The 25,246-nt window shown below is 40.3% G+C and overlaps 9 protein-coding genes and 1 non-coding gene across 10 annotated transcripts; 5 read left to right on the forward strand and 5 right to left on the reverse strand.

Annotated features, from left to right (window-relative positions):
* Positions 1–118: 118 nt before the first annotated feature.
* STE5 (Ste5p) lies at positions 119–2,875 on the reverse strand (the record flags this gene model as incomplete). Its single annotated transcript, XM_037290405.1, has 1 exon — positions 119–2,875. The coding sequence occupies one exon, from the start codon at positions 2,873–2,875 to the stop codon at positions 119–121; it is 2,757 nt and encodes a 918-aa protein (XP_037146300.1).
* A 299-nt stretch (positions 2,876–3,174) lies between these two features.
* PDA1 (pyruvate dehydrogenase (acetyl-transferring) subunit E1 alpha) lies at positions 3,175–4,416 on the reverse strand (the record flags this gene model as incomplete). The annotated part of the gene is made up of 1 exon (XM_037290406.1): positions 3,175–4,416. One exon carries the CDS (start codon positions 4,414–4,416, stop codon positions 3,175–3,177), a length of 1,242 nt encoding a protein of 413 aa, XP_037146301.1.
* Positions 4,417–4,958: 542 nt separating this feature from the next.
* On the forward strand, positions 4,959–6,779 carry ARX1 (putative hydrolase; the record flags this gene model as incomplete). Its single annotated transcript, XM_037290407.1, has 1 exon — positions 4,959–6,779. The coding sequence occupies one exon, from the start codon at positions 4,959–4,961 to the stop codon at positions 6,777–6,779; it is 1,821 nt and encodes a 606-aa protein (XP_037146302.1).
* A 90-nt stretch (positions 6,780–6,869) lies between these two features.
* Positions 6,870–7,289, reverse strand: TVP15 (Tvp15p; the record flags this gene model as incomplete). Its single annotated transcript, XM_037290408.1, has 1 exon — positions 6,870–7,289. One exon carries the CDS (start codon positions 7,287–7,289, stop codon positions 6,870–6,872), a length of 420 nt encoding a protein of 139 aa, XP_037146303.1.
* Positions 7,290–7,887: 598 nt separating this feature from the next.
* HG535_0G04620 (uncharacterized protein) lies at positions 7,888–8,718 on the reverse strand (the record flags this gene model as incomplete). Its single annotated transcript, XM_037290409.1, has 1 exon — positions 7,888–8,718. The coding sequence occupies one exon, from the start codon at positions 8,716–8,718 to the stop codon at positions 7,888–7,890; it is 831 nt and encodes a 276-aa protein (XP_037146304.1).
* Positions 8,719–12,266: 3,548 nt separating this feature from the next.
* HG535_0Gtrna7Q lies at positions 12,267–12,338 on the forward strand. Its single transcript has one exon. It is a non-coding gene; the product is annotated as a tRNA-Gln (tRNA).
* An 833-nt stretch (positions 12,339–13,171) lies between these two features.
* TMT1 (trans-aconitate 3-methyltransferase) lies at positions 13,172–14,056 on the forward strand (the record flags this gene model as incomplete). The annotated part of the gene is made up of 1 exon (XM_037290410.1): positions 13,172–14,056. The coding sequence occupies one exon, from the start codon at positions 13,172–13,174 to the stop codon at positions 14,054–14,056; it is 885 nt and encodes a 294-aa protein (XP_037146305.1).
* A 384-nt stretch (positions 14,057–14,440) lies between these two features.
* GRX4 (monothiol glutaredoxin GRX4) lies at positions 14,441–15,193 on the forward strand (the record flags this gene model as incomplete). The annotated part of the gene is made up of 1 exon (XM_037290411.1): positions 14,441–15,193. One exon carries the CDS (start codon positions 14,441–14,443, stop codon positions 15,191–15,193), a length of 753 nt encoding a protein of 250 aa, XP_037146306.1.
* A 94-nt stretch (positions 15,194–15,287) lies between these two features.
* RAD24 (Rad24p) lies at positions 15,288–17,240 on the reverse strand (the record flags this gene model as incomplete). Its single annotated transcript, XM_037290412.1, has 1 exon — positions 15,288–17,240. One exon carries the CDS (start codon positions 17,238–17,240, stop codon positions 15,288–15,290), a length of 1,953 nt encoding a protein of 650 aa, XP_037146307.1.
* Positions 17,241–18,750: 1,510 nt separating this feature from the next.
* Positions 18,751–25,242, forward strand: BRR2 (ATP-dependent RNA helicase BRR2; the record flags this gene model as incomplete). Its single annotated transcript, XM_037290413.1, has 1 exon — positions 18,751–25,242. The coding sequence occupies one exon, from the start codon at positions 18,751–18,753 to the stop codon at positions 25,240–25,242; it is 6,492 nt and encodes a 2,163-aa protein (XP_037146308.1).
* Positions 25,243–25,246: the final 4 nt, after the last annotated feature.

Below are 25,246 nucleotides of genomic sequence, written 5' to 3' on the forward strand. Positions count from 1 at the left end.
ACATGTTTTTGGTTCTGCGATTAGTAATTGGATACAAGAAGGCATAATTGATCAAATATCAATGTTGCGAAGGATCTATCATTTTAGATATTATACAATTTCTTCAATTCACGTATAACTAAAGACAAATGAAGGATCGGAAACTTTCTCTGTTCGCAGACCGCATAGGACTGAGTTGTTCCATTTCTTTGATCGCCTGTTCTATATCATTGAATAAAGGGTCCCAGACATCATCAGCATTGCACAAATGCTTTGCCTTATTCTGCTCGTTACTGAATTCTAAGTATCGAACGGCGTCCTCTTTTCTTGGCGACTTCAAGAAGGCGAGCCCGCTATCAAAGCTATCTCTTCCACAAAGATGATCAATGTTGGAATTAGACAGTGATCGCACAACAGTTGAAGATTTTGTATCAGAAATTGTTGTTCCTTCATCACCAACCTCGCTCTCCTCAGTATCACTGACACAGTTTTCATCTGTCGTCACTTCGCAATCAGTGATATTGTCATCATCGTCATCGCCGAAATAAATACTGAAACTATAGCTCACTGCTTCTAGTAGATCGTTCCAAGATTCTACTTCAACCAAATCGTTCACTCTATCACTATAATCTGCATTTAAGTAACCGATCTTGACTTTGAGTTCATTCGGTCTTCTTCTTCCACCACATGTAAACGAATCATAATCTAACAGAAGACTCGATTTGCCATTCTGCATGCTCGAATTCGAAATAACCGCAATACCTACGTTCTGAGTCAGACCTCCCGGATAATACTTATTTTTCAGCCACTGAGGCTCGAATTTTCTGTCGCTATTGCATGACGCCATCTCCATAACACTAGTAAAATGATGGGATCCCAGAAGAAATGAATCTATTAAAAAACCATCTGAGTCAACCAAACATAGTTTGAGAGATAGAAACTTTGAGTTCAAAGCCCTCAAACTATTGTCAATTATTTTGAAGCCATTGTCTTTCTTGAGCTTCTCATAATCGAGTTGCAGTACGATAACTAAATCATCAGGGGTTTCTCGCTTCAAGGAAAGAATCCGGCTTATAGAAGTCATCACAGTGCTAATCGTATTCGTTGCATTTGTTGCATATGATACAGCGCTCCGACTTGTCGCCAGATCACACTCGGTAAAAAAGTCCACTGCTCGTTTCATGATTACGCTGCGATGGCCCTGATTAAAGGCCGTCACTTCTATTAACCTTCTAGGAGATACCAGACCTGTAAATGATCTGCACTCGTCACTCTTGCAATCAAGCATATTTTCAATCATTAAAGGTGCAGTTAAGGTGGAGCTAAAATCCGTTTCCTTGAACAAAAGTTCAAAATCCAACAAACCTGAGATCCATTTCTGGATAATCTTGCTGCTATTGGAATTTAACGATTCTTTCAAAAACAATTTTTGCCAGTTGTCAGAAGTGTGTTCTTGGATAGTGCATCTCAGAACGGACGCTTCAAAGGTTGTTACTTTAGCATTAGAAAGTGGACCGTAGATCTCAACAGATTCAAACCGGTTTTCTAGGATATTACTACACCTAGTGTGATCCTTTTCAATCAATAAGCAAACGACCAACCTCTTTTCAAAGAGATAGCACAGACAAGGTGTGTAGTTGAATCCATCCTTTGAAACAACCAATTTGTCAACACATCGCAGGAGACCAAACTTATCATCTATTTCCCAATCGATTATTTTCGTAGGGGAGTTCCTCAAGAGCGTTTTTATGTAAAACGTTCTCAAAATAGGTAGTTGAAACATGTTATAACCTGTTTCCAAGGTCAAACATGCTTGAGAAGCATCGTTGGAAATAAATGAATCAGACTCAGCTACTGACGACACGATAGATGGCGAAGCAGCAAAATAACTACCTCTTATAACATGCTGTGCACACACCTTTGTCTGTTTAGCACTAATGCCATTTCTGGTTACCCTTTCACTCTGCCTTCTAGTAGGGGCGCTTGCTAATGATATGTTTTTCATTGAATTAGATGCAGTCGGAGTTTCCGCCATAAGCGACTGTTTCCTCACTTGACTCAAACCTGCTATTTTGACAGGTGTTGCTAACTGGCCTTTATAATTACCAGATGCTACATTGGGAGATATTGTTGGCGTTTCAAGGTGAACTGTTTTTTTTCTGTTGAGTAAAAAGCCTGATATCAACCTGTCCCTTAGTTCTGCGTCCCTTGGTATGCATCTATTGAAAGCTCCTGTCTCGCTGAGACAAGCCCTACATGGTGGGAACAAATTGTATAAATCATTGGAAGGTGTATCGCCCGACGTTCCAATTGACAGTAATAAGCACTCCTGATGAAAAATGTGAGAACACTCAAGCTCAATTACTTTTTCTCCGCTACTTTTGTTTGATATAGGTTCGTCGCAAATAGTACAGATTTCATTCAGGAAGGACTTCTTTGGGGAAATGCGATCTTTCGAATAGCCAAATGGTATTACCCTAGGCGCAGCTAATCGTCTGACAGTGTCACCACTACCCATAGAAGACGGAGTTGAGCCGGATATATTATGACACCAACTTGAGTTAGGTCTTGGTAAGGACGAAGTGCGGGAAGTGAAAAGCTGATTGCTTGGTGGCGAATACGGTGTTTTTGCATTACCAGGCTCATCACTAATTGTAGGGGTTCTCACTAAAGGATGCGACGCTGGAGAAACTGCAAAAGGGTTTCCCTTTTTTGCACTACTCCTCTGAAATTTAGCCAATTTTTCCGTCCATTTTTTACCTTTTGATGACGGTGATGGTGTAAGTTGATCCTTTCTCGAGGCCGGATTTTTCTTGGGGGTCTTTAGCGGTGACAGTTGCTGAGTAGCTCCGACGTTGGTAAGTTGATAAATTATACTATTATTTACAGCTTGCATGCTTGGCTAACACGACAGCAGTCTTATGTTAATTTAATTGTAAGTAAAATGAATCTCCAGTGTCGATTTCCTTATAGAAATGTAAATGACATAGGCTTTGTTTCTGATCTGTGCTTTCTGTTTCATGGGGTCCAGTGACGGCGATGAGCCTCACGATGACAATGCATAAAAAATAAAATATATAGAAAGGGATAAATTAAAGACTACTACAGAAACTGAGATAAGAATGAATATGTTAATTTGGGTTTTTGTTTATTTACACATAAATGGTGTACATATGGAGAAGTTTACAATTGATACTAACCTCTGTTAGCAAACCCTTGCTTTTCGAAATCCCATGTATCATCTGTAATTCTACCTCTTAAAGTCGGAGTCTCAGTACCCTTGACATAAACATCTTCGAAAAGGATAGATAATTTTGCTTCTGGTGGTGGTGCTGCATCTGCTAATTCAACTTGCTCGTCAACATATTTTCTAGCTGCTTTATCATAAGCTTTGACTTCTTCTTCGGTAGCAATACCAAGTTCAAGCAAATGCATTTTCAAACCAGCGATTGGATCGTTCTTTGATCTCATATGCTGAATTTCATCTCTTGTTCTGTAAGTAGTACCTGGATCAGACATCGAGTGACCACCATATCTGTAAGTTTCATATTCCAAGACCAGTGGCCCGTTTCCGGAGACACACCAATCCTTAGCGAATCTGGAAGCTTGATAAACAGCAAGGATATCCATGCCATTGACTTTCAATCCTGGTATGTACTGACCACGTTTGAAATACTCTGTCATTGCCGAAGATCTTGATGCCGAGGTACCCATACCGTATTTGTTGTTTTCACAGGCGAAAACGGTGGGCAAATTCCACAATTTGGCCATATTGAATGATTCAAATACTTGACCTTGGTTCGAAGCACCGTCACCATACAGAGTGAAAGAACATGCGTCCTCATTTCTATATTGGTGAGCAAACGACAACCCGGTGCCAAGAGGAACTTGGGCACCAACGATACCGTTACCACCGTAGAATCCTGGAGCATACATGTGCATGGAGCCACCTTTACCATAAGACACACCCGATCTTTTGCCCATCAATTCCGCCAGAACACTCTGGACAGACGCTCCTCTCATGTACGTGAATCCATGACATCTATACGACGTGATCACAGAGTCGCGCTTCGTAATTGCGTTCTCAATCCCCACTGCTATGGCTTCCTGCCCCACGGACAAGTGGCAGAACCCTCTGATCTTCTTGGCCTTGTACAATGCGTCACAGGCCATTTCCATTCTCCTCACAATAATCATGTCCTTGTACATCTGCAATAGCGTCCCCTTCGTTGTCTTGTACGTCAAATCTGGTACATCCAGCATGTATCCTTCGAACGACGACTCCGGTAACTGGACTTCCACCACATCAGACTCCTCTACACCACTTTTACCCTTGGCTGCACTCGCAAATCCACGAGCCACTGACAACCCTCTCCTGTGCAATGCACTTCTGCCTCCACGGAAAATCGACTGTCTCTTTAAACCCGCTGTCAACATTTCAAACAATCGACACAAAACAACTCTATCTGTACCGTTTCTAAACTGCTCCTCTCCCAATTAGAATCGTTAATTTCCTCTGAATGTATCTCATTCTTGTCGTTATCCTTTGTTTTATATGCTGCGTTAAAGACCCCCCTCAGCGCCCAAGTTGATGATATCGAGCGCGTTTTGATAGCCGCTTGCGGCGGGTAACCTATCTGAACGAATAAAAATACTCGGTAATCGTAGCTGCTCTCTCTTACCGGGCTCAATGGGTCAATGAAGTGGCAATTCTAACACTAGAGTACCAATGGGATTACCAGATACCTAGAGAATAGAGCCAGACTCTGCTGTACCCGCTTGAACGGTATCTCCCGTCCAATCGTAGCACTTTTGTCAGGCTTATCGCGGTCAACGTACATGGCGAGCCCCGTTGGCGGCGATCTGAAAAGTTTTGATGAAAAAAATGCGATGAGATGAGCATCAGAACAAGAATAATAGCGTTGTTTTGTAATTGAAAGGTTACATATCGAGCTAATTCGAGGCATCGAGAGATTGAAATGGAATTAGCTGTGTCGAGAGAGGATCAGGATATTTTGCTGAAGGACAGAAACGTTCTGCAGGAGTCTGTGGTGGACAAGTACAGGACAGCAGGGCAGATCGCACAGACAGCTTTGAAATATGTTAGTGGATTGATCAATGAGTCGTACCATCGGAACGATGGTACGAAGATCTGTATCAGTGAGCTATGCCTGCTTACTGACTCGTTTATGCTCGCAAGACTCGAACAATGCTACTCCAACAAAGTGAACGAAAGAGGCATTGCTTTGCCGACAAGCATAGATATCGACCAGGTTGCAAACGGCTGGTGCCCAGAAGTTGATGATTCAAACAATATTGTGAACTGGAACAAAGATGTTTCAGAGAGCGATGGGTTGCTCTCCTCAGTCACTGGCTTTTTGAGAGCTGGCGATGTTGTCAAAATTTCTCTTGGTGTCCATGTTGATGGATACACCTCTCAAGTTTCCCACACCATGGTGATATATCCCGTGGATGTGTCGTTACCAAGGGAGCAAAGGGTGCCCACTGGTCCTTTGCTCGGTGGCAAGGCTGATGCAGTCGCAGCTGCTCATCTGGCCTCAGACACGGTCGTTGCACTGTTGGCTTGTTCTTTAACGCCGGAAAAAATACCTGCATCTCTGACTTTGAATGGCAAAAATGCGGTCACTGGCCACGTTATCAGAAATGTAGTCGATAAGATTGCTCAGTCTTTCAATTGTTGTGTTGTTCCTGGCTCTCGTGTCCGTAGAATTAGAAGATTTTTAGCGGGTCAGAATGAAGGAATCATCGCAGAAAGGGAATATAAAGGTGTTGCATGGACGGAATCACACCAGGAGGCTCAACTGTTAGCCAAGATTGCTCAACAAGAGCAAACCGAGGAACTCAAGCTTACTGTTTCCAAACGTGCGACTCAGATCACCGAGTCTGCATCAGCAATTCCAACTGATGATTTTGAAGTTCAATCTGGTGAAGTTTATTTGATCGATCTGAAAATGAGTCCTTTGAGCGATTTTAAAAAGCAAGGTTTAGTAACTTTGCAAGATGTTGATTCGTATACTGGTAAATCCCACAAGAATGACGTATTGGTGGCCAGATCAGGCGCTTTCATCAGAGATTTCGCTCATTCATACACTTTAAAATTGAAAACTTCCAGACAACTTCTAACAAAAATTGATAGAAACGGTGTTTATCCAATGAAATTGGCGCATCTCTCACCTAATTTCCCATTGACTTCGTCGTCTTCAAATGGTGAAAATAATCAATTGGAAGCTTTAAAGCAGGATTTGAAGTCGTTTAGGTTGGGTATGAGTGAAATCACAAATAACTATTTATGTTTGGAAAAGCCAATCCAAATTGCAAAATACATACCATGGGATCATATTTTGAAGACTACGAATACTAAAGGTAACTTGAGTTATGATGCAACTGCATCTCTTACCTTACCAGGCCACGAAACTCCGTTACCAAAGCTAGGAATCTCATCGTTGAAGTTGAAATCATTTATGAAATCGCCGGAGACACATTCATTGCCAGTAGCTCGCGAATCTTGTACAGTTCTCCTATGTGGTAGTGATACTAGTTTAAATGAAAAACCAGAACTACTAAGAGTAACAGGTGGTTCAAAGACTTGTCAACCAAGTTGGGTTCATTCCAAATATGAATTGAATACGCAGGATCCGCTAGTTCAAGGTATTTTCCAACTTGCTGCCTTATCAAAGGATAAGAGATTCGGTATTACTTTGAGAGAAACTCAACCAATGAAGTATCACAAAACTGAAACTTCGTCAGTTGATGGCGATGGTGATGCAATGGAACTTTGAATACAATAACGCGTCTCTTTTTTTATTTCGATTTTTTCTGTACATTAGTGTAGTAAGTAGTTTACATAGAGAGGATGATAATAAATTCTATTAGATAACGTCGTCGTAATCTCCATCAACAGCGATTGGTGAACCTTCGCCCCTAAAATTTTGTGGTTCTTCCACTTGTGGTAAGAATTGAAATAGAATGTAAACCAAACCCAGCATTACAGCGGTCAACGTAATCAATATCTTGAAAATACCGCCGAAATTGATCAGAAAACCAATTAAAATATAAGTTAAACCCCTTCCCAGAAAACTAAAGTAGTTTGAAGCAAATCTGTAGAGATTTGGTGGGACTTTAAATTCCAGATATATAATTGGAATGCAGAACACAACACCATAAATCGCTAATAGGAATGCATTAAAATTGCTGGTGATATAAGTAAACTGTGAAATGGCCGCCCCCAAAGCAAGGGTACCAAATGTTAAGTTTGCAATCTTGAAGAAAATTAACGGAACAGCAGACATCTTTTAATATCAAATAGATTAAAGCAATTGGAGGGATAGAATGGACCAGATGCCAGAACACAAATGGTTTAGTTTGCCTTAAACAACTCTTTAACGCAAATCTTGTATATGAAATAGTAAAGTCAAGAAAATTGGGCTCCGCGCGTTTTCATGGCTTAGCTTTTAACAGATATATATATATATTTTTAATAGACTTAACAGTAGTTTTACACAAGAATAGAGAGGAAAAATAAAATAAAATGTGCATAACTAAGAGAATTGATAAGATGAAAGGTCCAATACAATTCATCTGGTAGGTGGTAGGTAACTGATTACCATTAAGAATTTTCCTGCTGGCTGTAAAAAAAAGGGTTCAAAGTATTCTCTTGCAAATTTTTCATTCTTATAAAACTTCTTTCACTTCAAGTTAATAGTAACAGTAGAGACAAAAACACAATTCTAGATTCACATTATATTATGAAAAGATACACAAGCTAGTAATTTTTTCAATTTTTTTTTTGACTACCTACCTCAAATTAAATTCAATCTAATAATAAGGGAGAAGTTAAAAAAAAAAAAAAAATTTTAACTGATCTTTTCTTTATTCTAAAATTTAAAATTATTTTGGAGCTTGACCTTCAGCTGGTGCTGCTGATTCATTTGCCGAAGGTTGTTGTTGCTGTTGTTGTTGCTGTTGTTGTTGCTGTTGTTGTGATTGATCCTCTTGACCAGCTTCAGACATATCAGAAGTCCATAAAGTTAAGTTATCTCTTAATAATTGCATGATCAATGTACTATCTTTGTAGGATTCTTCTGATAAAGTATCCAGTTCAGCGATAGCATCATCAAACGCTTGTTTTGCTAGATGACAAGCTTTATCTGGAGAATTTTGAATTTCATAGTAGAAAACAGAGAAATTCAATGCAAGACCTAAACGAATTGGATGAGTTGGTGGTAATTCAGTTGTTGCAATTTCAGTAGCAGTTTTGTAAGCTTCTAAAGAAGCAGTTGTAGCCTCTTCTCTGACATCTCCGCTGGAAAATTCTGCCAAATAACGATGGTAATCACCCTTCATCTTATAGTAAAAAACTTTAGATTCACCGCTTGTTGCAGATGGAATCAAATGAGAATCCAAAACGGATAAAATATCATCCGAGATTTTTGTCAATTCGGATTCAATTTTCGAACGATAGGTACGGATTAACTTGACTTGATGGTCTGATTTTTCTTTAGACTCTTCCTTTTGTTCGATAGAAGAAACAATTCTCCAGGAAGCACGACGAGCACCAATAACATTTTTGTACGCAACAGAAAGTAAATTACGTTCCTCAACGGATAATTCTTGGCCAGATGAAGCTACAGCTTTCATGTTCTCGACCATTTCTTCATAACGCTCTGCTTGTTCAGCCAATTTGGCCAAGTACACAGAATCTTCACGATTTACAGACATTTTTCAATTCAATTTCAAATTTAGTTTCAGATTTGGATTCAGCTTCAGATTGAGATTCAAATTAATTCCTGTCTATCTTTTTAATGCTTGTTAAACTAGTTGTTTCCCTACAAATAGAGAGCTGTTTTTTAGAAAAAAAAAAGTTAGTAATCACAATCCAAACAAAGTACTGTTAAATTCTTGTTTTCCGTTAGTCACAAATCTCTGCCCCTGGTGTATTTTTTGCGGTACCTGTACCCCCTTTTGTCCACAAAAAAAAGCTATCGAAAAGAAGAGGAAAAAAAGACCCTCTGCGATTATAAGAAAATGAAATCCGAAATTGTTGTCTAATCCGATCCCTAAAGCTCACCAAACTTTAACCTTGTTACACCTGTCCTGCCTGATTGTAAATTTGTGGTTAGTTTTTAAATAGAAATGAAATCCATATTTTGAAAAAAAAAACAAACCGGAACAGGAACAGGGCTGGGAGGCTTGCAAAAGAAACTTCCGGAAGACGGGTCCTTCCTTAACACGCAGCGAGCGAGAACGAAAGCGAAAGCGACAATGCGAAGATACATTAACAAACTGCAATTTAACTCACGACCGCCACTGTAAAAAAGGCATCAATCGCCATTGCCATCGCCACTGCAATGGCCTTCGTAGAGGCGATTGCGACGGCGATTGAAATGGAAACAATCACAATGGCGACGGCAAGTACAATGACCTCTACAATCACATTCACAAGTACGATCGCGCGCTTGCCCCTATCCCGCAAACACGATACCTAATGATCCACCCTCTGCAGCGCCCTATTGCGCGCGCATATAGAGGGTTTCAACTTAATGTGCTTCAATTCCGCCCCTCTTCTCTGGCAATGCTGTCTGGTTGCCTCGTTGTGGAGCGAGAAGCGCTCGACAGGATAAACGCTGCACAATGCTGCACCGCACTATAGTGTACTGCGAGACGTTGTGCCGCACTACGCTGTACTGCGCTTGCCACGCCACTGTGTCTTGCTGCACAGCGGCGCGAAACTGTATGTGAGAGTACAGTTTTGCGCCAACGCTCCTCTTATTGTTCTTCTATTGGTCCTGCCCGTTAAGCCCCCCTATCCTCCGGACAAAACAAACTTCAAGAGCTTGACCACGTCCGAGCTGAAAACTGGACGCTGCGCTCGAGGCCAAGCCTATCGCCGAGCTTCCTCTATTTTCCGGACGCCCCATGGGCATGAAAAAGAGGATGCTCGGCGCCGAAGTCTGCCATCCAGATGCGACAGTTTTTTCCCTCGGTTGCCCTTTGCCAGAGTTCCATTCGCCCACGCGGCCATCCGGCATTGGTGTCGCATACGTCGAAGACTATCTGGTCGCTGGAATTTACCCCACGGGGACACTCACAGTTCGACACAGTTCAACAGTGATCTCCAAGATCAGGATTACGCGAGCTCACGGAAATAACTTGAGACAGAAGGGGGTCACGAAGAGTGGTGTCAAATAACAGGAGCAAAGGCGGGTAAGTATAAGGGTGGCAATCGATAGCCAGATAAAAGTACTGTAGCATACAGGCTGGAAGAGAGATGATAACGTTCCGAGAGAGATGAGTGTGGTCTCAATGGTTCGAACAATCAGTCAACCAGTCCTCGTTACATTTACCTTTTGGCTTGCAAGCACTCGAAAAATGGAACAGATGTAGAATGCAAAAAACAAAAAAAACAATGAAACATGGAATGATAAACAGTGAATTCACATACGATTTTGGCGTTCAGATCTTTGTACAAAACAACACGTAAAACTCTGACTTGGTTATTCAGAAATGGTACAATACCTTGTTATCTTGGAATCTGAGAAACCTCGTTTTCTGGATTATAACAGAAATTTATATAAGTTTGTATTATTGTTATCGGTACGAAAAGTGCAAAGGAGAAAGCAAACGGATCCCGTACTTGCAGATCGAATACAATTTGTTCGTAGAATATGATGAATTTAAAGTGTTTCACGTGTTGCTGACACTTTGAACGTGCGTGGAAAGGGAAGAGATTTCCCCGGCCGGAGGATGTAGATATATATAGTGGTGACGATGGATGGTGACGTTGCATGGCAAGTCTGATAGAGACGGTGATGATATCCTCGATGCCGCGCTTCGATATTCTTTGCTTGTTCACGTAGCCAAACGGCTGAACGACTCGAAGCAGAAGACTCTCCACAGTTTCTTTTCTCTTAGCCCGTAGAGTAATCTGCTGCGGGTATTCCGACAAAGAGGATGTTCTCATGTTCTGGCAGTCATCGAGCAGTTGTCATTGCTCGAGGGAGACCCTGGCACTGCAGCATCAATTCACAGAGTGATGCGTGCGTGGGGTTCAATCGCGTGCTGATGGGTACCGATACCATACAAATGAGCCGACAGCGGTTGATCACAACTCAGCTTTCCAGTAGCTTTAACTTCGCGAAATCGTACAGGATTTTTGAGCCATTTCCGCGAGCAGACAGTATCGGAGCGCCGTAGTCATACCTTTGCCATCTGGTGAAGGGAACGAAGGCTTTGTTCTGTTGGACCCTGAAATACCTCATGATATTACCGCATCTGCTATCATCCAGCTGTACCTTTCGCGCCGTTATATGTCTACCAGAATGTATCTGGAAAGAAGGGGTTCTTGGGAGTTTCTGATAGTGACTTGGTTAGACATTGATGATGATATTATGGTGTTCAATTATAGAGATATATAAGTCCTTGACTTTCTATATCATGAATTGAGATAAAACTAATGGAACTGGATTAACATCTGGGAAATATGTCAGTGTTTATACCTAACATTGTGCAACTATTGAACCATATGAGAGGACAACAGGTGAAGAATTTTCATCGTCATCACACCATTTCTAGTCCCATAGAATCCACAGTACAACTGTTATTTCTTGTTCATTCCGTAAACTCCTTCGTAGCCAGATTCTTGAATTGTAAACGTCTCGCGATAGATAGATTATCATCCGATATCTTTCCAGTATCGATTGATATTCTGTTAGGGCTTCATGTGGCTTCGTTTATTTTGTTTCACAGACCAATTGTCTTGATTCTGATTCTTATATATCATCTCCTTCATATATCTTACAATATCGATCTATATTTCAACAGAACGATTAATTCAGAGCAAATTGCAATCGTCGTATTCTTGCTGAACAATCCCATCGAGCATGTTCCAGCGGCGAAACGTCAACAGCCATAAGTGCATAAGAGCGGTCGCTGCAAGGGCGGCAGGCCAAATCCCCCGCACTTTGTCATTCTATCAAAATAGTTTCAATGGTCATGAAAGAGCTGCTGTTCGAGGGCTGTAAGCCCGTATTGAATCGGCTTTAAGAGATGCGGCCTACCAAACACATCTTCATGTTAACTCAATTTCTCCAGTTTATTTTTTCGTTCACATTTTTTTGAGCTTGAAGACTAACCAGAATATTACAAATATGATAGCGCCGCACCAATACTTAATGTAGCTCATCTCAATATCCTTTAAAAACTGTAGTATGACCTATTATACTTGGAATAACCAATGAAATAGCCATTTGTAACCGAGTCATTCTTCTGGTTCTATAGTGTAGTGGTTATCACTTTCGGTTTTGATCCGGACAACCCCGGTTCGAATCCGGGTAGGACCTTTTTTCCCTTGGCAAGCTGCATAAGCTGATTGCTCAACTATAATCGACTGTGTTTCTATAAAATCTATGGCATTGCTGCACTGCTAACTCATTATTACAGTCACAGATGCAGGTTTTTTTTTTTAAATAGATTACATTGCACATTATTCAATCCGTTAATCCAGTATGAAAGAATGGTGAAGTATGCTAGACTAAGCGCTAACCAAATATAAACCAACGTTTTCTTTCAAATCAACTGATCGGTTTCGCGAAACGTGATAAATAGAAAATTGAGGTTGGAGAGGAGCCTTTGTAAGTCTGGAAGACTAAAACCCAATTTACTCTTGCCGGTGTCCTATGACTCAGTAGCTGACGTACATCAGATATATCGCTGGCATGTGTTCTGTACGATCCGCTTTATCTTATGATCTTGCGTAAAAAGAAGGTACTCTGGCATATTTCTGTATATCGGAACAACCACAGTCAACTGCTAATATCTAAGCAATAATAGCACCACCAGCAACTCCGATAGGTATAAACGGTCTCTATCTGGAGGCAGCTAGGCTCGTTCGTCAGTTTTCATTTTCATGAAAGACCTCCCGCTACCGCTTTTCTTCCAAATCATTTGCCGGTACCGGCCTCCCCAAAGCATACTGTTTTAAGGGTTGAACCGTAATAGCTGCTTTGAAATGCTCTTTTGGAATAGATGAGTGACGATTAACGAATGAAATGAGCGGATCATTCGATGTTATACTATTTTAGTATCAAGTATAAAAGATATGAGATTTCATCTTGATGAAATATTGCTGGACTGGACCATAATTCAATGATTGCAAAAAGCATATTAAGCAAAAATGTCTGTTTACTCGGCCAAGGATTTCGATTCACGGAACTACAACGATAACAGGCCAACCTATCCCGATGAGTTTTACGAAATTTTAATGGACTACCATCAAGGTCCTCGCTCTCTCGCTATCGATGTAGGATGTGGCCCCGGAACTGCAACATTTCACCTGGCAAGTGAAATCAAATCAATTGACTGTATCATTGGTACCGATGCTTCAAGTACCATGATCGATACAGCAAGACAATTACAGAATGCCCAAAAAGTTGGGAATTTATCCTTCGAAGTGTCCCCCTGTGAAAAATTTGAATTTTTAGGTCCCGAAAGAACCAATAGCCACTCCTGCGACTTGATAACGGCTGCTGAATGTGCTCATTGGTTTAATTTCGAGGACTTTCAGGATTCTGCATGGAAGAATATGCGTAGAGATGGAACCATCGCCGTCTGGGGCTATTCTGACGCTCTATTTGTCAATTATCCAGACCTAGACGACATGATGAACGGAATAACCTATAATTCGGATAAACTGGGTCCTTACTGGCAGCAACCCGGTCGCAACATCCTTCGTGGAATGTACAGTGAAAGAAAACTCGATCCAACAAAATTTAAAGACATTCAGGACGTTTCCCTACACGTTTCTGACTACCGCACCGGAAATATTGACACTCTAAATCCTAGACCTCTGAAAGTCTGTAAGAAGCAGACCATCATTCAATATGCAAATTACATTAAGTCATGGAGTGCGTATCATTCTTGGAAGAAAGACCAGGAGAACGAAGATTCTGATATCGTTGATGATTGGGTCCACAAGGTTCTTCAAGTCCATCCCGAATTAGCTCATGAGCCACAGCTCATTGCTTGGAATACTTTCTATAAGTTTGGAAGACGTCTGTAACCTCGTCTATAATCTCTATCTCTATTTTCTATTATAACCTTTCGATTTTTGTTTACTAACAAGGCAAGATTTAATTGGCCAAAAGTCACGTGTGGGTGTATTTCTGAGTTTAGGTTGTCAAAAACCTCTACTGTGCATGTTAAACTGCTTACATCTACATAAAAACGGCTGGATCAACTCAAAAATTGAACAGAAATGAGAAAGAATGTATAGCAGTTTTACAAACCATTGCTAGTTATTTAATACGCCCATCTCTTCATAGATTTAGAGTTGTATTTGAGAGGCTCAAATAAATTCAGCAGGACATTTTATTAGGTGCCGAAAGAGCTCTTCTAATTGTGCGTTATTGCTACTTATTTCCAATTATATCAGTGTTCTTGAAACATGCCCGTTATTCAGATAACGGACCAAGATAGTTTTACCAATTACACCACTGTGGAAGCTGGTTTAAAGCTTATTGCACTTTATTTCCAGACGTCATGGGCGGCGCCATGCAAAGCTATGAATGAAGTGTTCAAGGCACTGAGTGACGAGCCTAGTAACCACGACGTTCTGTTTCTGTCTATAGATGCGGACGAGAATTCTGAAATTGCTGATCTATTTGACGTTTCAGCTGTCCCATACTTCATTTTGCTACAAAACGGTACAATCTTAAAGGAACTTTCCGGTGCAGATCCAAAAATATTTGTCAATGCGTTGAATGACTATAAGAAAACCAATGGCTCTGATAAAGCCCCAGGTGAAGATGGCGATGATAGGGAAGAAGGGGAAGATGAAGATGAAGATGAAGATGAGGAGGAAGAGGAAGAAACAGAAGAAGAATTGAATGAAAGATTGACCAAACTAACACGCGCTGCTCCAGTAATGCTTTTCATGAAAGGCAGTCCATCTGAACCAAAATGTGGTTTCTCTAGACAAATGGTGGGTATCTTGAGAGAACACCAAGTGAGATTCGGATTCTTCGATATATTGAAGGATACTACGGTGAGAGAAGGATTAAAAAAATTCTCCGATTGGCCAACATTTCCTCAATTGTATGTTAATGGTGAATTTCAAGGTGGTCTAGATATTATCAAAGAGTCTCTTGAGGAGGATCCAGAGACGTTCTTACATACCTTACATAACAATCAAATATAGTACAGATCCGCTATACAATAAAAAAAAAAGTATTAAATGTTTAGTGTTGATAGAAAGTTACACAATGTTTTACACAGCATCAAATTGCTTTATTTTATAATCCTTCCAAATCAGAATCCGAAAGCGACTCATCGACAACAGTTTGTTTATCCGACTTTACATTTTCTTTGAGAAATTCGTCATAAAGAGAATCATCATTTTCTTCAAGTAAAAAAGAATTGGATTCCTGAGTCTCTTGATCACTATCAACAATAGGATCGTCAAAAGAATCGTCCTCGTCTGTTTGCTGGTCAACGGGGTTCATGTTATTTTCTCGGTATTTGATTAAAGAATTTATTTTGATATTTGTTTCCTCCTTCAATTGTAACAAAGAAATTTTTGTTATGCGTTGCCCATCTTCGTCAGAGATAAGGTTCTCTTGCCGTGCTACGGGTTTTATTCCGCCCCCAATACGTTGCATAATATCCACAGAAGGTTCAATTTCAGGAAATGTGCAGTTTACCTTTTCAATTTGCTTTTTTTGGATTGCGTCTTTGACTTGAGTGATATAATGAGTCAATGCCTTTTTCTTATAATACTGCGAGCTCCTAATAAGAGGGTCGTAGTATCCAAAATGGAGAGCCACATCATTAGAACGACGTGTGCACCCGTATTTGTACATTGATACGTTACTATAATCACTACTCTTTATTTTGAACTCTTCTTGAAGCAATTGCATTCTCCATTCCCTGGGGAAAAAAGACTTGCCATTAGTGGATATGTCACTTCTGACATCGCTTAATGCACATCGAACACTTCTGATAGCATATTCTAGAGATTCAGGGACACGATCGAATGTGTTACCATTACTCAGAGACTCTGTTATTCGGGCTGCAGTTGCAATATCGAAGTTGCCTTTATTGAAAGAGCCGTAGTTTTCCAAAAGACCCAGTCTTGAATTTCCTTGGGAAAAATAATGTTTGAACGATTCCATCATCGAATTTATCATTTCGTTATCATCTTTGAAATCAGTTGAACCGTACAGTATTCTTCCAATGGCATGAAAGTAAGATACAGAATTTTCTCTCGTTTCCACTGGTACATTTACCGAAGAGGTTGCCCAGAACTCTAGAGTGGAGATACCTGATCTGATGTCTCCAGTTTTTTGTGCTAATTGACTGATGAAGGCATCCTTTTGTGACCATTTCTTTTTCCAAACATGGCTATCTCTGTTTTTCAAACAGACTTGCGAAAGATGTTTCTTCATCAGAGTGGTATTTACAGGATTGAATTTAATTCTTTTGGTTCTGGGATGAGATAAAATTTCACTACCTAAAATTGTTTCGGCAGACACAGTATAGTCAATACCAAACGTGTCGCTATTTGAATCATTCTCTATTTCGCATTCTGTAAGACATACAACTAATGGTGGCAAAACGGACTCCGGCGCATATAGCCATTCCAGTAAGCTTTGACGGAACTGTAGTCGTGTCTCATTATGAAATACGTTAGGCATATTTTCTATCAAAATCAATTGCAGATTGGGTCCGATTTTATACTTTGTATGAGACAAAAAGTCTTCGAAACTTCTCATAGATGAGCTATCCTCACTGTTGTATTCTACGACGGTTTCATTTGTCTCTGAGTGGTGTTGCATTCGCATGGCACTATTTGCACTCTTTCTTCGATATTCTGGTATTAAAACTTCGGCAAGTTGGGAAACCACTGTACTTTTGGAGGCGCCACTCGGACCTGTAAGAATTAAGATGCGAGTATCCAAACTGCTTTTCAACATGCACTCCAAAGCTTCTTGGACGTCCTGCAATTTGCGTTTGTGGATGGCAACTTCAGCAACACTTCGTGGGCTATACAGATTGTACCATGGACTGCGGCACGTTTCTATCTTCAAAGCACTATCAGTTTTCCTTCGCAACTTCTTTCTGGGGGGTGCCTGATCACTGCGTAAAGGGGACGATGGTGTAGAATAGCTCCATTTGTTGATTTCTGAGCTCAGCCCTGAAAGACTGCGCTCCAGATACAGTGACTTTCTACCTTTCCTTGAAGTCATACCATTCGCAAAACATTTACAACAGTCGTCGAAGCTTCACAATCTGTAGATTTAACAACCACACCTGTAGAGCTTCAAGACTAACTTGAACCTTGTCGCAGGTTACTATCTGACAATAGTGTACAGACTTCTTGGAGAATACTAAAGACTCCGTATCCAATGAGTAAGTGCCTTAGGATTGAACGACTAAAAGAATAAGGATGCTCATAGTCGGTAAAATTCTCGTAATAATACTCTGGCTGGTAGCCACAGTGGAAGGCTGGCCAACCGCATTCATTTTCTCTGTTTCTTGGTGCAGTAATAAGCCCCGTTGAAATTGAATACATTTACGTGTGGTACTTCATCAATAGATAAGAAGATTGAAATAAGTGCGCAGAAACAGCAACAGCAGTTTAGAGATTGTTCCGTCTTATACACTTGGAGACTGTTCCATCTGATATACTTGGACTTGCGAATGTATCTGATTGGAAGGACCCTGTACCATCTCACCCGCCAAGAGTCTTCAGTGTGACCTCGTTGATAACTATTGTAAATTCGGATTATTCAACTGCTATGCAGGGTCATGAGAACAGCCTACGACTACCCAACTAACACAGTAGCTGCAGTATTATTGATCAAGATATAAGTCGCTATTGCGATAAAGTACGGATAATGTTTGAAGCCTGGCATTTTAGTTTCTCCTCCGACACAAATTGAGCATTAGTCTTGAGACCTCATTTTGTGACTTCTGTTTCTAAAAAATGGGCACGAGATAATTTTAGTTATTTACTGGAAAGTTTATTAAGTAAATCTATTCTCAGCTTCACCTCGGCTGACTGAGTTGCTGCCCTCTAGCGTGAATAGTGCCTTAAGAAAGATATCTGAACCAAGCTGTCGAATTTTGAAAATCCGTGTGCGGGAGTTCAAGTAGTATCGACAGCCGAAATATGCTTCTCAAGTCTGAATGATTTCGCATGCTTCGAAAGAATTGTTGATACGGAACAATGCCGTTAGCCATCTCCTCTTGATAGATGAAGGTGATAATCGTTTGTAACTCTCTGCTATGAGTAGAGCCAGGTACAAGTATTCTCTTCAGCGTTTACTAAAAAATCTATTGCACATATTGAATCGAAGACAAAGTAACATTTTGGTGAAGACGTTCACGAGATCTTCAGAACCATTGGCCAACAAATCATAGTTTCAAAACAGAATATAGAATGTTTTCGTGCCAAAATGCCCCAAAGTGTGCAATGATTTTGTCAATTTCTACTGTGCAGTTCGAAGAGCAATCAATTGATACTCGTAATCACTCTTTGACACTTCAAGGAGTATATTTTGACATATCATATATCTGCTACACATAGATGAGCACCTCGCTATTTGATGAAAAATCATCTTGAACGAAAGTCAAGCGATGAGATTGAAGGTAAGGCGAAAGATACATGCTTAAGAGGCCTTACAACGTAAACTACAGTATACTGTGCAAGGGACAGCCGATACGTGCATTCATAAGAGTGTTCTTCGATTAAAAATGACAAAAGAAGACTACTTGAGGAAAAAGGAACAAATACGAGAGACCTATAGATACGATGAGATGTCAAACAAAGTTTTAAAGCCAGACAAGTCCCTCAACACCGTGAGGACAAAGCCGCTAAAGGATGCAGAGGAGTCACAACCAAGATCCATGAACGGAAGAATCAGAGTAAAAGAGATGGGCGATTGTGCCCGGGAAGACACTCCACAAAGTTATGCAGCCGGCGGGCAGCCTGATGGATCGAAAAAAAGGGAGAAGAGTCAACTGACTACGATCAAGAAGAATGCATCTAAACGCCATCGTTATGCAAAATCCTCGGTCTTGGATTCAGATCTGTCTTCAACGCTGAAATACTCTCCAACCGATGACGAGAACACTGATGTATATGAGGAGATTTTGAAATGGACAACAGACATACTAGGAAATGATATTCCTCACGACATCATCTTAGGAACAGCGGATTTACTTATAAGTTCCCTGAAGGAGAGTGAGGATGAAGCAGACGGACTAATTGAGAAGAAAAGGGAAAGGTTGCAGAAAGAGTTATCAATTCTGATATCTGCCCAAAAATTTCAAGCACTACTTAGACTAACTCAACGAATTACAGATTATGGAGAGTCCAAGGATGTACATGGTGAAAAAATTGTTGCAATTTTAGCTGGTGATTCCGAAGATGACGCTCTACATAACAGCGAGGAGGATTTACCTTTGCAGGATCCAGAAGGGGATGAATCAGACAGTTTAAGTGCACAAGACGAAATTGAATTCACAGAAAGTTTAAGTCACAAGGGATTGCCGCCAGTTCTTGATAAAAATACTGTCATTCATTCAGGAGGTGAAACAGACGCGATAAATAGAGTATCCATTCTTGAAGTCGATGAGTTTTTCCTGCGAAGGAAAATTATTCAGGCAATGGAAAACATTGAATCAAGTTCAGTTCAGAGGATATCAGACGCAATTTATGATTTATTAGAGGATGAAAATACTGATAATAGAGCTTTAGGGGAAAAGCTTCTGGAAGTACTAGACGTCGAGCACCTCCATCTGGTCAAATATATTGTTTCGAACAGAGTTCCCATTATATGGGGCATACGTTTATCAAAACGCCCTTCACATGAGAGAGAGGATCTTCTACGCGAAATGCGTTCTCAAGGGCTTGAAACTTTCGTCAATGAATATAAAGGAAACAATATTGAAGATCACAAGAGGGATTTAGAGGATGCTTCACCTGATTCTAAAGAAAGCGACGGAAAAAGGCGAAGACAGGATAGTGGATTGCCAGTCCCCGCCTTGGTTGATCTAAGTGCCCTGGAGTTCGAACAAGGTGCAAATTTAATGACCGTGACGAAAGTTGAATTACCGGAGGGCTCTTTCAAAAAGGTTAATAAACTATACGAAGAGATACATATTCCACCACCTGACAAGCCCGAAGCTACTTATGATTTAATTCCCATATCCGAATTTCCTGAATGGGCCAGAAAAGCATTTGTAACAGGCGAAACTGATACATTAAACGTGATTCAATCTAAGGTATTTCCAATTGCCTTTCAAGAGGATTCGAACATGTTAATTTGTGCTCCCACTGGTGCAGGAAAGACAAATGTTGCTGTAATGTCGATACTACGAACTATTTCGAAATACTTCAACACAAGTACAAAAACGTTAAATCTCAAATTGTTTAAGATTGTTTATATTGCCCCTTTGAAAGCATTGGTTCAAGAACAAGTTCGAGAGCTTCAGAGAAGATTGGCATATCTTGGTGTTAAGGTGGAAGAATTAACAGGTGATTCAAATTTGAGCAAGCAGCAAATCGCCGAAACCCAAATTTTGGTGTCGACCCCTGAAAAATGGGATATAATTAGCAGGAAAGCCGGCGAGTCGTTCTCGTATTCAGAACTAGTTCAATTGATTATAATTGACGAAGTTCATTTACTGCATGATAGAAGAGGACCTGTAATTGAGAATATTGTAGCTAGGTCATTCAATAGCGACGTCTACCCGAACCCCCCGAGATTGGTAGGTCTATCTGCCACGCTTCCAAACTATCAGGATGTCGCAAAATTCTTACATGTTCCTGAACAAGGTCTATTTTTTTTTAATTCGTCTTTCAGACCTTGTCCTCTCAGTCAACAATTTTGTGGCATTACAGAAAAGAACTCCATAAAAAAACTTAATGCAATGAATGAAGCCTGCTTTCAAAAAACTTTAGAATCGACAAAAAATGGTCATCAAGTCATAATATTTGTCCACTCTAGAAAGGAGACGGCCCGAACGTCTGCCTGGCTGAAAGAGAAATTCATTGAATCAGGAAATGTTGGTTTGATACAAATGAACGATGCAGGCTCAAGAGAAATTCTTTCGAGTGAAGCAGACACAGCAGGAGACATGAACTTGAAAAAGACCATTCAACATGGAATAGGTATTCATCATGCAGGATTATCCAGGAGCGATAGAACTCTTTCAGAAGATTTATTCGCGGATGGTTTATTGAAAATTTTAGTATCAACGGCAACTTTGGCTTGGGGTGTCAATCTTCCAGCGCATACTGTCATAGTTAAAGGTACAGATTTATATTCTCCGGAAAAAGGTCGTTGGGAACAGTTGTCTCCTCAAGATTTGCTCCAAATGTTAGGTCGTGCGGGTCGTCCAAGATATGACACTCATGGTGAAGGTATAATAATCACAAATCAGGCAGACGTGCAATATTACCTTGCTGTCCTAAACCAGCAATTAAGTATCGAATCCCAGTTGATTTCAATGATCGTGGATAGTTTAAACGCCGAAGTCGTATCAGGAAATATCAAGTCAAGAGTAGACGCAGTGCGCTGGCTAAGTTATACATACTTTTATGTGAGGGCCTTGATATCACCCGAACTATATAAAGTGACTGCTCAGGATAAAGATGTGACTTTAGTTTCATTTAGAGATTCAATAGCACACTCAGCGTTTGTGATACTTCAAGAGAAGAGCATGGTAGTCTATGATGCAAATACTGGTCTTATAGAACCGACCGAGCTAGGACGTATCGCTGCATATTTTTACATCAAACATACATCCATTGCAATGTATAATACGCAATTAACAAAACACACATCACAGATAGATCTTTTTCGGGTCATTTCAATGTCTGAAGAATTCCAATATTTGTCCGTAAAGCAAGAAGAAAGGAAAGAACTAAAAGAGCTCTCGGAGACATCTCCAATTCCAATAATGGAAGACATAGATAATCCTCTAGCAAAAGTGAATGTGTTGTTGCAGTCATATATTTCAAGACTGAAGTTCGAAGGATTTGCCTTGAATGCCGATATGAACTTTGTAAGTCAAAATGCTGGAAGACTTATTAGAGCCTTGTATGAGTTATCTTTAAAGAAGAAGCTGTCGAATATAACTAAAATACTTCTGAACATGTGCAAAATGATAGAAAGAAGAATGTGGAACGCAAATTCACCACTGAGGCAATTTCCAAAATGTCCAAAGGAGGTAATTAAGAGGATGGAAGCCTCCACTATCCCTTGGCCAGACTACCTCGAGCTTGAATCGCCTGCTGAAGTTGGTCAAACAATAAGGCTCGAAAAGTACGGAAAACTTGTATTTGATCTATTACAAAGGTTTCCGAAAATTCAATTGAAATGTGTTGTTCAACCTATAACAGCAAGTTTACTTAGATTTGAACTAGAAATTTTACCTGAGTGGACTTGGGACCCAAAATTGCACGGTAGGATGGAAAGATTTATTGTCCTAGTAGAAGACGCAGAAGATGGCACAATACTCTTTATTGATAGTATACCAGTGAACATGGAAAATATTGGCGAGGACCACATAATCAATTTTGGCCTTAACTTATCACCTGCACAACAGAAATGCTTACCGCCTCATTTTTTCGTCAATGTAATTTCCGAGAGATGGCTGAATTGCGAAAGCCAATTGGCTGTTAAAGTCGAGAGTATTCATCTACCCAAGAAAGCGTCAACGCCTACTCCTCTATTAGACATCCCTCTTACCCATATATCAGAATTGGGAAACGAAGAATTTGCCAGCGCATTTGACTTCACACATTTTAACAAATTTCAAAGCCAGGTGTTCCAAAGCGTTTACAACTCCAATGAAAACTGTTTCATAGCCGCTGCAAAAGGCTCTGGGAAAACAACAATTGCGGAGTTGGCTCTCCTCAACCACTGGAGACAGAACAAAGGCCGTGCAATATATATTTCACCTTATCAAGAAAGAGTTGATTCTCTTTTAGAGAACTGGCATGAACGCTTTTCAGACTTGGCTGCCGGCAAGAATATTGAAAAATTAGGCACCGATGTGACACGAAACCTAAGAGTCATTTCTCAAAGTCATCTCATATTGGCTACACCAGAACAGTTCAATTTGGTATCTCGCCGTTGGAGACAACGAAAAAACTTGCAAAAATTGGAGTTGGTTATTTATGATGATGCTCATGAAATGAATCGTGGCTCTTTTGGAGCAGTTTATGAAGCTCTCATATCCAGAATGGCTTTTATTACAAATCAGACTGAAAATATACAAAGAGTCATTGGTCTGTCATCTTGCTTGGCCAACGGTCGCGATTTCGCCGAATGGTTGGGAGTACAAAAAAACAATTTCTTCAACTTTTCACCTCATGAAAGGATATCACCTATTGAAATTCATATCCAAGCGTTCAATAATGTTAACGATGTTTTATACGACAAACCAATGACAAGGCTGGCATTCGAATTTGCTTCCAGAAATAGAAAGGATAGCGCAATTTTCTTCTTACCAACCAAAAAGTCTTGCTTCCGAATCAGCTCTCTTTTCTTAGACCAAGCAGCAGCTTTGGGCTGGAATATGTTGAAGAATGAGAAGCATGATATTATCCCGTACATTGAAGGCTTACAGAATAAATCGGTCAGAAAGTCTGTCATGGTTGGAATTGGAATTATTCACGAAAGTATGGAAGCGGAAGATACCAGGATTGTCGAAAGACTGTATGATATGGGTGTACTATCGATTCTCCTCTTAACGGGCGAATGCTGCTTCATGAGTCCGTCATCAAAAATTGTTGCTGTTTTAGGGACGCAGTATTACGATGAAAGGAGCCATAATTTTGTGAATTATCCAGCTAACAACATTTTAGAGATGGTTGGTTCGGCTGGGGCCTCAACTGGGGCTTTCTTATCTGAAGAAGCAGCGAAAGTGCTAATTTTGACGAGTATAAGCATGAAAGAGTACTACAGAAATTTCCTGACGGGGTCTCTGCCACTTGAGAGCTATATGTACTTTCACTTACACGATCTTTTTTCGACAGAGATAAGCTCATCGGTAATTCAATGCAAACAAGATTGCATTGATTGGTTAGCTTACACATACTTTTACCGGCGCTTGCATGCCAATCCAAGTTTTTATGGTGTGAAAGATGTGTCGGCGTACGGTATCTCGGCATATTTGACAGAGTTGGTAGAGAGCACTTTAAATGATTTGAATGATGCCTCTATGATTGAAATAGAGGAGAATGCAGATGGTGACGATGAAAAAGAAGAAAGTATTTCTCCTCTGAATGGCTGTTTAATCAGCTCGCATTACGATATCTCCTTCGTAACTATGCATATATTTTTGACTTCACTATCTGGCAGCTCCACATTGGAAGAGATTCTTCAGATCTTATCAAGAGCAGCTGAATTCGAAGATCTCTCGATTGACGAAGGAGAAAGAGCGGCTTTGTCCAAAATTCAACATTTTATGCCCTTGAAGGCTTCCAAGGAGACAGTGACGAATCTAACATGGAACAAAGTATTTGTACTCTTACAAGCATATTTCTCCAGAACTTCTATAAAGTCCGATTTTCAAATGGATTTGAGAAAAATCCTAAGAAGAGCTGTTCCCCTGATAAACGCTGTTGTCGATATTCTCTCTGGCGACGGGAGACTAAATGCAATGACTGCAATGGACATTTCGCAAATGCTAATTCAAGGCGTCTGGGACACAGACAGCCCGCTGAAGCAGGTACCGTACTTTGATAACGAGATTTTAAGCGCTTGTTCCCGAATGAAAATCGAGACAGTTTTCGACATTATGGCATTGGAGGATGCTGAACGGGAACAAATTATGACAATGAACTCTTCTAAATTGACCAAAGTTGCTCATTTCATCAATAATTATCCAAATATTGAGCTTGAATATAATCTGGAAGGCAGTGACAATATAGAGGCAGATCAAGCTAAAGTATTGTTGGTAACGCTAACAAGGGATGAAGCTCCAGATACTCTAGAAGTGTCGAGTTTGACTTTTCCTTTTGATAAACTTGAAAGCTGGTGGTTAGTTTTAGGAAAAATATCAACGAGAGAACTGTTAGCAATAAAAAAAGTTTCCATTCGCCAAGAATCACAAACTTCTGAACTAGAATTCACGCTGCCAAAGGGAGAACATCAGTTAACTTTGTGGTGTGTCTGTGATTCTTATCTTGATGCTGATAAGGAAGTGTCTCTTAACATTCATGCTGTATAAACAT

Source organism: Zygotorulaspora mrakii, chromosome 7, assembly GCF_013402915.1.
Source record: "Zygotorulaspora mrakii chromosome 7, complete sequence".
Taxonomy (NCBI): Eukaryota; Fungi; Ascomycota; class Saccharomycetes; order Saccharomycetales; family Saccharomycetaceae; genus Zygotorulaspora; species Zygotorulaspora mrakii.